The following is a 12,692-nucleotide window of genomic DNA, read 5'->3' as shown; positions in this document are numbered from 1 at the left end:
TATGACTACGTTTATACACAAAATACGCTGAGTAATTTCCTTACATTTGGTAATTTCAGCATTTTTATTATTAAACCAACTGAACCCACTTCATACAGGTCTTCATAAAGAGAATATACTGGTATATACAAAGCTGGCTGGTTTTGATTTGAACTGGTAAGGACTGTGCTATTTCTTACTGTTCACCTTGTCTAAGAGTTACATCCTCAACTTTCTTTACCCACACATGATGACTCCCTAACTCAGCCTTTTCCCCTCTGCTCTCTGAAACCCCGTTTCTATTTTAAAGACTTAACTCCTTCCCCTCTCTTCTAGAGCAACAAGTGGCACTGGAGTCATCCTCAATATTCTCCACATATTAATTCTAACAAAACATTTTGATTTGTGATTGAGGCTCTGCCATACAAATGCATGTGTTCATATGTTGGAGCACGTGACCTTTCAGCTAATCATATTTGTAATTAACAACCATATGTATCTCTTACAACTAAAGGATCAGGAAAACATCAAAACAGGAAATGACTAACAATTTTGTTCTTCTGTATTGTAGAACATTGTATTTTATTCCTAGAACAGTTTGTATCTTTGGTTAATAGAAAAGCTATGAAAAAATTCACTTTCATGTTCCTGTAAGATGTCACACATCGGGCAGATGACAGCCCCCCACATCATTAATAGTTAGCAGGCATGACTGTTCATGTAATCACAGTGCCTGTAACATACACATAAGCATGTGATACAGGCCCATGAGTATTTTTCCAAATCAAGATTGTTATTAGAAAAACAAAAGTAAATTTTCACTTTGGTGAAATGTTGGTTTGCTAACCAGAGAGACCAATCTACTCTTTTCCAGCTTCACTTTGGTAAATTGATCTGCATCTTTTTTTTTTTTAAATCCAAGTCTTTAGAAATTATTTAAGTTAGGGGAAGTTTGGAAAGGAAAACCAGATGAAAGAAGTCAAGTATTGCTAACTTAAATTCTACCACACAAATAATTGGCTCTATGTCTTAACATTGCCAACATACATGTGAGAAGGTGTTTAGTGTCTATTAAAATTCAACTAATGCTTTTTCCAGTTGAAGCTAGAGGCACTATAGAATATTTATTGATTTTTTACTGGGAAGTTTTACCTAAGCCCTACAAATGAGCATGAAATCAAGAGCAGGTATTTTGAAAAAAAATAACCTCACTGCAATTTTCTCTCTGAAGTCTTAAAAAGAAAGCTACTCAAAGACTAATAGGTAAACATACAAAAATAGTATGCAAACTGTAGGTAAACAATTAAAAAAATTTGTTAAACGAATTCGTCAGTAAGAGTCAAGATGACAGCACTGCTGTCTAGAGCAGTTCTCCATTACATGGAAGAAGTGATGTTTCAATTGTCTTCAATTTTTAAAAAATCCTTCTGCTACAAGCTCCCCGTTCTACCAACACTAGGAAAGAAAGCAAAATTTGAACATTCTCCTGTAATGTAACACTAACTTCATCTGTCTGAACACTGTACTACTCAGATCATCCCACAAAAAAGAGATTTTTAACAGACAGGTTTTAAATACAACAGATCAGCTAGTACACTTGTTTCCAGTTGTACCTAATAAAGCCTGCTATAACAAATAATCACTTTATATTTTCTACATCTCCCGATGTCTTGCCACACAGTCCATCAGCCAAGGCAGAAAAGTCCTTAAGTAACCCTACAATTACACTACTTTGATGTGAGCATTTGTCATGCAGGTTTGTTGACAAAAACACAGATCTACGTTATGCCAGTTCTTCACACCAATGCACAGCTATACTAAAAATGCAAATGTCATGCCCATAAAGCCAGCTCACATTCATAATCATAAACTGACTAAGCATGACTGAATTTGTGTAATTCAGGAGAAAAACACGGTAAAGCAGCTGCCGGTAAATTGCTTTGGAGTCACTCTGCATATGCAAAAATCCCCTTGCAGTAAAAGGCATGAAACAAGTCATCAAGTGCTTGACAACCCTTAAAATGTGATGCTGAACTCCCTGCAGAGCAATCACTATACTGTTTCATTATTTATAGAGATGTGGTCTTTCTCTGTGTAAACAGGACATTGTATTCTTGCTTCTCAATTTCTTTAACATATACCAGCTTTGTTTTTGTGCTTAGGTTATCTCATGGAAAATAAAAATCCCTTAATCATGTTTAGGAGGTAGAATTACTCAAAACTAAGGCTCTGCTATCCTAATTAACTCCCTTCACAAAAAGCCATTGCTTTTATTATAAAGTAAAGTTCTTTCTATTTGAATAATTTTTCTCATAATCAGCCCAATTTCATATTCACTAGTCTGAAAAAAAAAAATCTATTTTAGATTTTATATTATCTGCTGAAATTAGAGTAAGCAAATACACTGAGTTAGAAAATACTTGCTAGGTTTTAAAGAGACCCTCACTGTGGCACTTCCAAAACTTACGCTGGTCGGTCCTCTAAAATAAGTGCTGTAGTGGAGAGTGGTTCAAAATCAAGATTCTTCCTCACATTCTGTTTAGGAGAGAGTGGTCTCTGAGCTCGTCCAGTTTTTTCTTCATATTCCTAGAGAAAAAAAAGACAGGAAAACTTACATGAGTGGAGAGCACCAAGATGATGCACTTGAAAATTTAAAAAGGGATCTACAAAAGTTTTCAGGATCATGCTTCACATCTCAGTCCTACTGCAGTCCCTTTGAAGCTTTTCAACTAGAGCAACCTCAACACTGACAAAATTTATGTTCAGGAGTGAATCTTGATGGGTTTTTCTATTCTTTCTGTTTGTAAAAACATCTTAAGCTCCTCTGGCTGACAGCCTGCTTTTACAAAGTATTACTAGGAAGGAGCTCTCAAATAGCAGGTACTCTGAGGTACAAAAATAGGATCAAAATAGGTACTAAAATATTAAAAATAAATCTTTAATTTTAAAAAATTACACAGTTTTCAAATTAAAGTAAAAAAACTACCACAAACTCCATGTCTTAAAATCTCATTGTAAGATTTCTCCTACGCAAGCTGTTTTCATATGCAACACCTCAACAGTGGGGAGAGAAAAACAGGTTAAAATCACTGTTAGGCAGAAAGACCACACTTGGTACAATGCTTTGGACAATCCTAAATCACAGTAGAGCATAACATGTTAACCTGTGTCTGTAATCAGACACTGACACACTGGAGCAAGACTAGCAAAGAGGCATCAAGATGTCAGGGTGTGGAGCAAGTGCCACATGAAGAGAGGCCAAGAGAACCAGGCTTGCTCAGCCTCCAGAGGAAAGGCTTTGTAGGGAGAGGAAGTGAGCACTGGGACAAGTTGCCTGAGATGTGACAGAACTCCTGACCTTGAAAGCATTCAAAGCTCAGATGGATGAGCCCTGAGAACCTGGTTTAAGCAGACTCTGTCCTGAGAGGAGAGCTCACCCCTCAGGGTCCTTCTACCCTTAATTATTGCATCACCCTGACCTATAGGAGAGGATTTGGCATTCAGGTACGATTTTATTTTTACTTTTCCTACAAACACTGGTTTAAAAGAAAGTATATTAAACCCATGACCTAATGGAATAAAACAACCTTTACACAACTTCCATCTACTACAGTGCTAGAAGTATTACAGAAAACATGAAATATGCAAAGTATCAGTGATACACAAAAAACAAACATGGTCAAAAAGTCCTAAGGAAAAATCACATCCACATTATATGTAGTTACTTCTACATTCAACTTTATGATTCTCACCACTTCCAAAACTCAAAGGCTTTAATGCACAACTTTTTTATACTATTTCTATTAAAATAAAATTTAGAAAAACACAAATGTACACTATCAATGAGCACTATGAAGAGTGCTCCAGCCATAGACCTTTTCCTGGTAGCACAAAGAGTTCCCCAGAGTGTACTGCTTTCTTTCTTTCAACCTAACCTCTCCTTTTCATCAAAACTTCCTTGGGCAATAGATTCGGTGTTTCCAACCAAAGAGGTTCATTCAGTAACTAAAATGGGATTCATCCCTTCCAGAAAGGCTGTCTCCAGTCACACCTTAGAAAAGGGGATGGAGGAAAACAAGACAGGATGCAATGAATGTGGACCACCACAGTCTCTTCTACTCTGTGTTGTACAGTTCAATCCCAGTTCAAACTACTTCCGTGGGACTCATGGGTACAGGTCTGTGCAGCCCTCAGGACACAGAAAATCCCCATTTTCCCTTGTCTATTAACTGGGCACTGCCTCAACAATCAATCCTATGATGACTACATTGCTGTAATGGGAAACATGGTCATGAATTTGGAATGTCTGGCTCATTAATACCAGCTAATACTGCTATGCATGACATCAGTTGGAAAACAAGGAAAAGAACCAAGGAAAATGCATTTAAACTATGGACTAGTACTTAGCTTTGTAAAGTAAAGGGATAGTGCTCATGCTGACAAAGCCATTCACTAAAAAAAACCTCCAGAAAGAAAATAAGCAAAATAATACTATATAAAAAAGGTATTGAGATAGAGAGCATATTCAGAAAGCACAGGCTTACACTGGGTACTTGCACCAGCAAACAACTGAGAGTGACCAGTGTGTGAGTGCACCATCATAAAGGGTTCAGCTGCACCAGCTGCAGAGTAAATCCACTGTGCTGATAGAAAAGCCATTTGCTTCATTCCTTTCTCTCAATTTCTATTAAGAGACTGATTTTTTAATGAGGCCTTTTTCACAAATTAACATAGTCAAATATTAACCTCTCTTACTCCCTAAAGCATCTCAGAATTTGACATTAAAACATGAACCCAATGTTTATTATAGCAGAAGTTCCAGAAAAGCTGCTTAATTTTGATTTTATTTATTTATAAAAATAAATTTATTTTTATTATATTCGGGGTCTTCTTTCACTGAAAGCCAACTGAAGGGCAAAATTGCTTTTGGAAAGTGAGAAAAGAATGTCCACACTGGGCTGCAATGGGAATTCTATTCTGAACACCCAAATTGATTTGGAAATCCCTTTCAGCTAAGCACAAAGTTCTCCAGATCAGCACTACACATCTCCTTACAAGAATTTATTGGTTAAGAAAATGTTTTATTTCTAAATAGGGATGGCTAGTTACAGTATCAGCACATCAGTACAATTACGCAAACCTTTCAGAAGAGCCAAAGCCCACCCTGCATTTCAGCAAGTATTCACTGGTGTTCTACTCAGCACTACCCTACAGTAAAAAAGCCAGACCAGCACAAAAATGGGAGTGGCACATTTGATCAGATTACAAGTATGATTTCTTTGTACCAATTTCATCCTTTTCAGTGGTAGCCAAAAAAGAATAAAAATGTCGTCTTGTGATATTATCTATAAGACTGCTTTTTATTAAGGAAAATGTAAAAAAAAAAAACCAATAAAACAAAACCTCCCACCCCAGTTCCCCCCAGCAAAAACCCACAAAAACCAAACACCCCGAAATTCACAGAAAACATAAGCTCATTAAAATTATCTTTTACTCCAAGAGAGAAGAGAATGCAATTTCAGAGCACAATGTTTGATACAGCAATGAAGCACACTGAAGCCTCCACAAACTCATATTAAGAGTATCTGCTGACTGAGCAAGTACAAGTATTTGCACATACATGCATATTGCAATAGGCTGAGCTACACAATAGCTCATTTTTAGCTTTTTCTTTTAAACCAGACTCGAATCTCTCACAGGTACACATAACTCAGGATCTGTTTAAATGCTATGCTGCAATTAGAGGTTACTAACCTGATATGGTTGCAAGTTAATTTTAGGATCAACTTAGGATGAGCTGACAGTTTGCGATTTAAAATACAGCCTTATCACTGGAATCATTTAGGCTTTCTTCCAGGTTTCACCTTTAGCTGCTCACAAGAGCTAAATTAGGGTTTGAAGATGTTCTATTAAGAGCGTGCTGTAGATTAAAGCACTGATTTAAATAATCCAAACCAAACAAAGAAAACCCACAGAAACACGCCTCCTGAAACCAAGTTTAATTCTGGGTGGCAGCTGCCAGCTTTGCAGTTAAGATGCAAGAAGCTCTGACAGTGGTGATCCCCTGCGATTCTTAAAAAAAGACAAGCCAGCCTACAAAGGGATCTTCAACAACCTCTACCGAGAGACACAAATAACCCTCTAGAACACAGGGCAGGCGCTGAAAGACCAGCTGCTCTAGCCGGGAGAGCGCCGTGGGACTTCCCACACGCCCCAAGCCTCCCCAAGCACCAGCAGCACGGCAGAACCGAACCTACAATAACACAAACTGCTCTATCAAGGTCATCTTGTTTTGGCCCTGCGTTTTTAAACGCAGCCACTTTCCGACAGAGCCAAATATGAAATATTCATGCAGGGTGCCGGAGCGGCAGACGCCAGGCTGCGGGACTCTGGCTCCCCGGGCGGCAGCAGCGCAGGGCAGGAGGGATGGCCGGCACAGCCGGGGTTCCAGCCTGCAGCCCCCACGCCCCGACACCCCGAGCACCCGGCAGAGCTGCGCTGCCGCCTTCCACCCCGGCGGAGCCCCGCCTCGCACAAAGAGAATCCCCTTCCCTGGTTAGCTGGTTCTCTCCCGGACACGGTGAGGCGACTGAGAAGCGGACGAGGCCGGGTTCACCCACAAGCGTCCAAGTCCGCGCCCGCCCATCCCGCCGGCCTCGACCCCCGCGCCCCGCAGCTGCCCCGCTCCGCTCACCATGAACGCTGCGGTCCCTCACGGGCGGCGGCACCGGAGCCCCATTGCCCGCCCCGCACCGCGGGCCTGGCTCCCGCCGCCCTGCTAGNNCGGGCCGCCTCCCGCGGGTGGGTCCGGCCGGGCCGCCCCGCCCCGCCAGCCGCGCTAATCACCCGCGGAGCCGCCGCACACCATCGCTTCTCTCCGCCTCGCCCAGCGCTGCCTGGGCACGCACGGCACCGCCTGGCACACGCCTCCCGCCTCCCGGGCCGCCCCGGCAGCCCTGCCCTGCTCGGTGCAGATCCGGGTCCATGACGGACAGCCCAAACCTCGCACAAGCTCGTCTGCATTAGCCGCAGTCTTTGTCAGCTCAGCATTACGGGTGCGTTTAGGACGCAGCTGCATTCCTCAAACACTGACATCTCTCTCCGCTGGTTTTTCCACACTGCCGCTTCCCCTCCCCGCGTCCCTGGCTCCAAGCCAGGGGTTTGCTTGTACCGAGTCCCGCTCTGTGTCTTGCTGAGACAGCCTCGGTACCTGTCCGAAGTGCAAGAGCAGCTAAAACTCACCAACCCCTACATCAGTGCCGAAGGAACAGCAGCAGCGTTGTGCTGCAATACTCCTACAGCATAAGCATCTTTTCAGTACTACTCATGCTTTGTCCAGCTCTGACAGCTGTAAGAGATAGATATATAAATCTCTTCTACAGTTCGGACAACTTCCACATTACCTCTTGATAAATATTTTGCCTCAGTCCAGATAGAATATGAACCTTAATTTTTCTGTGTCCAAAGGCTCTGTCATTTAATTCAGTAGAGACACCCAAGTTGCTGTGGCTTCATCTTTGGTAACTTGCATTTTGAAATATTATCTATTGACCTGAAAGTGTTGCTATTTTCTCAGTTCTGCACTAAGGATTTCATATTCTTAAGTCATATCATTGACTGCGGTTTGCAGCTGCCAGGGTGAATTGCTCATGATTTTTATCAAAGTCTGATCCTCAATCCCAAAATTATCAGCAAGGACTGATCTGAAAACAATCAATCACTCAAGTATTCTGCTTTCAATGGGTGGCTTTGCAGAAGTTAAATTATTTTCTCAGAATTTCTAGGTGTTGTATCAGCTATTGTTTTCAACCTGTGACTTCACATCTATTTCACAGATTCGGTGATACAATGCCAAATACTGAACAGCTCACTGTTTAAAAGTATCTCGGCTCCATTCCCACCAATGCCAATTAGTTGCAGACACCTGCCATCCAAACATCTCATGTCAAAGCAAAAGTCAACACAGCTCATGCAAAACACTACAGGCTCCAGTGCTAATGCTTTAGCTCATGAACTATCTGAAACTAAATTATCACACATATCAAAAAACCATTCATGTAAAGTATAGCTATTAACACAGGCAAAAAGCAGTTCCTGAGGAAGAGCACCCTTGGATGGGCAGTGGTATTCCTGCAGTAGATGTCTGTGCTTTCACACTGAAAATAGAATTATATTACAGCTCTTCTGCAAAGCAGACTGGGAGAGAGGGATGCCTGGTAACACAGGGTAAAAAGCAAAGTACTCCCTGTAACTCAAACCACAGCTGGCCACATGTTAGAGTTGGTAGCAGTCATTATTTTTAGGTTGCTGCATTTACAATAGTACCTCAGACTACTTAAACAGGTTATGTAAAAGATTTAATTACATTTTATTTTTTCCACTGGCCTCACCCGGCATACGAAATAAGAACCGGACCAGAATTGCACAAGCAAAAACAAATCTATTTTTTCCTGGTTTTTAAGTCTTACCACTACTTCAACAGTGCTTCAATGTTCCCTTCCCTTGTTTCATGACTGTCTAATGCATCTCCATCTGAAATCTCTTGCCTTTTCTAAATGAAATAGTTTACCAGACAAATTTCAGCTGGTGCACACCCAGCACTTCACTGCCCCCCACCCCCCTTCTGGCCCCTCACACCATTTCTGTGTCACCATTATACAGCCATGTGACTTGCAATATGCTGCACTGGGGAAATGACACCACCAAAATCACACCTTTTGTTCTGTTCCATTAGATTGGTTACCTGCAATGCCTGCTGTAGGACAATGTAAACGTGAAAGGAAAAGGAAAGGAATATGCAGCAGGACTACCAGATCATGAAATTTGTTATGAACTTTGGGTTGGGAAACTAAGATCTGATTCTTCCCAGGCACCAGGCCACAAAGTAGTAATTTTAATAAAGATCCTTCTATATACAATAATCAAAGAGAATTTAAGAAGACTGAAACCTCAGGCAAAGATCAAATTATGAGACTATCCTTCAAAATTTAATGGAGAATACATACTTCTGAGTTCAAATACTACCCTGTCAAACAATTTCTTAGGGATCTTTACATATAACTTTAAAACCAGTACAGAACCATTCTGAAATGCAATTAATTTATTAGTTACTGATCTAACAACCTGAGAAATCAGAATTGCGTGCTCAACCTGTACACTTTAGTTACCTGCCAAGCTCTACGAATACTTAATGGTTCAAAACCCATCAGCCCTACTTGCTTTACACAGCTCTCTCTATGTGCATACACATATGTTTAATCCTCTTACATTAAAGAAGAGATATAAGAAGAAGATAGCAATGACATGACAGAACTTAACAGTAATAACATATGTATGACATTCTATCTTCCACCAGGACATCTTTCTCATCAATACCACAGTTTTCTCCTGTTCCATACTTTACAAAATAGGAATGCACAAGCAATGTAAAAGATAAGATAGTATGGCCAGGCTATGAGGAAAACCTCGCACTATTTGTAGGCATAATTTCGAGTGCTCTGAAATTTTCCTCTTTTCCCCTGGGAAGCAGCTACTTTTCCTTTCAGATTACAGGGGATACACAACCTGGGCTGGCAACTGATGTGATCCCACACAATCACACTAAAGTTAAGTGAGTAAAACAATCCATACATCCTACAGAAATTTATGAGTAAAGCAAAAGAGTGAGAAGCCACATACTCTGTTTTGCAGTCCTGTGCTTCAGCCACTGGACTACCTTAACAATTTTTCCATATACATATTTTTATAACATCATATTTTGAGCAAGATTTAGATTAAGGAACATTTGAAACCTAAGCATAGACAAGGCCAGGTAAGTTCTTCCAAGAAAGAATAACAGCTTGCTGTTTTGAAGTCTGTTGCCTCTAATCATTCAACGTGCTATGTATCAGATGGTTCTCACCCCCCAGGGTTCACATTTCGTTTGTGCTATATGTAAATAATTTAAGCGGGTTTTGGTTATATACAGTGACATGCTTCATCAAAAAAAAAAAAAAAAGGAAGGAAAATATTTGAAGTGCTCAGAGACAAAGCATATCATGAACCATGTTGCTTAAGAACAGCTTTTTTACTGTCAAAAGTGGGATCTTCAATCAGATTGTGCAGTGTAATGTTACGAGTGACTCCAACAACAAAAAAAACAACACCCTCCTGCTTAGAACACTGCAAAGGACACCATTTAGTCTGCACATACAAATGTGTGCACACTTTCCCTAGGTACTGACTCTATCTGGTACACTGCAGTGTTAATCTCATGGAAACATCTGCAAGAAAGGTCTCCAGCAGGACAAGCATCTGGGAAATGTCTGAGCAAGAAAACACAAGCTAAATGGTTGTTTTATTTTACTGCTATTTTCTTGTGAGCATCTGTCAGAATAAAGCACTATAAACACCTGCTTTCAGTGTATCCCATAAACTTCCAGGGACTGGAATTCCACTGGATATGGACTTCATGTGAAAATGTAACTTTACTTAATCTGTATGCCTACCCACTGATCTCTCCACCTTTATTATCTGTGTAGTCTCAGCATCATACCCTTCCAAATAACCTCTCAGCAACTTTTTCTTCTGACATTTCACAGTAGTGCTGATATGCAAAAGAAAACCTACCCTTCCTATCTAGTCTCAACACTTCTTACTGTGGCTGAAGATCATGTTAGAACTGTCTCTCTCATTCTGAGAGACATTAAAATAAAAGGACTCTCCATGCCACATCAACCTGATGCTAACACCACTCTGAAATGGCCAAAAATCCAGATTAACTCCAGGATATATAGGAAACGAGTCACAGGAATACCACATTTAATCTTGCAAGTTCTCAAATCAGTTGCAAATACCAATACTTGTAACCTTCAACACAGTGCAAAAGTCCCCCAGGAATGCAACATACTCTGCAATGCACAACTTGTATTTTATGCTGTTCAGAGAGCCTCCAGGGCACACAATCACTTCATGTTTGCAAATAGTTGTCCTTTTAGGTAAGTATGTGCACACTTGTATCTAGCTCCATGACTCCAGCACATACACCATACTAGTGTAGGGAAAGATACTTCACTTGATATTTTTAACCATATTCTACTTCTCCCCTGTTTTCAAATCTCTCTGATAATTTCCCTTCTGCTTCCTCATCAAGACTTGGGTATCTTTAAGAGTCTCAGACCTCTTCAACTTTAATGCTTGTCTGCCCTTAAAAATTAGAGAAAAATAAGGAAATAAGTCTACTGCATTAAAACCTCTGAGTGTTTTTTCCACCCATGTTTGCTTCTCTGAGCCCTGAAATTACCTTTGAAGCCATTACTGGTGCCAATATCTTACATGCTTAATAAAAGCTTCTTTTGTACTCATACTGAGAGTGTTCCGTATTTTCTCTCATCACTTGGCCAGATCCTTGTGCATTCTTTGTTTAATTTTATAAAAAACCCCAACAACTATATGAAAATGTAAATATTCCTGAATACAATCATCTTCACAACTTAAAGTTCAGGCTTGACAAGACGAAATTGTAGTTTTTTGAAGATACACACAAATATAATATATGAAGCAGGGCAACATACCTTCATAGTGTGGCTTTAAGTGATGACTATTTCCAGGCTTTAATATTCATGAAGTTGTTTCTACTGAACTTTGTCATGCTAAAGTGACAATTTCTCAAGAGAGCACAAGAAAAGAATGTGAAAATACTAAGAGGCATGAAAAATTTGTAATAAAATCAAAGTAAAAATAAGACCAAGAATCCTCAGAGAGAGAAGAAGAATGAGAACGTAAAATTGGCTAGTCTTCCTCCAGAAAGACACTTCAGGGAAAAGCAGCAGTCTGGGTTTTCAAAATCCTTACATCCATATTTTCAGGGTTTCAAGTAACACACAGTACCTCCATTCATTTTTCAGAGCTAAAGGACATCAGCTTTGTTTCCTGTTGCTAGCAAGCATGATAAGAGTTAGCCTTTCAAAACCTGTACCTACCCCCATTCTTTAATTTTAGATGAAGTTTGAGATGTATAAACTGGAAGACTGACAAAGAAAACCTTTGGGTCGAGTTTCTCAGGAGCTTGCTTCTGCTTAACACACAATTAGCACAATGAAGTCTAGCAAAGCTTTCTCAATTTCACATGTCAGCAATGGAAATGTTCCAGTCTCCAGTTAGAATAGGCAGTTTCAACACAATATTTAGGGGCTACACACCTGCTTTCAAAAATTTATTGCAAGCTCTGCTTCACAGCAATGCTTTGCCAAGTGTTTGTGCAATGCAACAGCCAAAGGCACGTGGCGTTATTTCCAGGCTTGCTCTCTACAGACATCTATTTTCATTCAAAAACCCATGAGGGGAGAGGGGAAATCTGAAAGCCTCCTGTGTGTTGCCAGTAGAAGGTTACTACATGGAAAAAAACTTACTGGCTACACAAAGAAGTAAGTGTTTAAGTATCTTTCTATTAGCACTGGAACACATACAAACACCAGTTGCATGATGGATTCTTACTCAACACAAATGAGAACAAACTTCCACTGATGTATCATCTGTCCTGAATAGTTATAAATTCTGGCATTGAAATTTTGGGGTTAGAAAGAGTTGTGTACTTGATACTCAAAAGTTGATCATTTTTCCATGAATTTGTGGCTTCTGCATTTAAAAATAATCTTGTGCTTTCAGCATTCACATTCCATTCCTGTTCTTAATACTAAGTAGCAACTTGGGCTACAAAGTAACTGTCCCTATTG

The 12,692-nt window shown here is 40.1% G+C and overlaps 1 protein-coding gene across 3 annotated transcripts in view; it reads right to left on the bottom strand.

The window, feature by feature from the left end:
• TBC1D14 (TBC1 domain family member 14) overlaps positions 1-12,692 on the bottom strand; it is a 65,498-nt gene that overhangs the window by 26,417 nt on the left and 26,389 nt on the right. The window contains exons 1-2 of one of the 3 annotated variants that reach the window (XM_041402977.1): positions 6,826-6,869; positions 2,447-2,565 (exon numbers count right to left, since the gene is read on the bottom strand). Coding sequence is in view for 2 of the 3 variants with exons in the window: in XM_041402976.1 (XP_041258910.1) it covers positions 2,447-2,565; positions 6,674-6,676 (122 nt within the window). In the remaining variant the exon portion in view is untranslated. Of the gene's footprint in view, positions 1-2,446; positions 2,566-6,673; positions 6,755-6,825; positions 6,870-12,692 lie in introns of those variants that run through there. The other 2 variants (XM_041402976.1, XM_041402975.1) reach the window with 2 other exon arrangements.

The sequence above is a fragment of the Onychostruthus taczanowskii genome, unplaced genomic scaffold (genome assembly GCF_017590055.1).
Source record: "Onychostruthus taczanowskii isolate IOZ18803 unplaced genomic scaffold, ASM1759005v1 scaffold2, whole genome shotgun sequence".
NCBI classification, from domain to species: Eukaryota; Metazoa; Chordata; class Aves; order Passeriformes; family Passeridae; genus Onychostruthus; species Onychostruthus taczanowskii.
The sequence above is the reverse complement of the archived record's forward strand: the minus strand, read 5'-3'. Positions and strand labels throughout refer to the sequence as shown.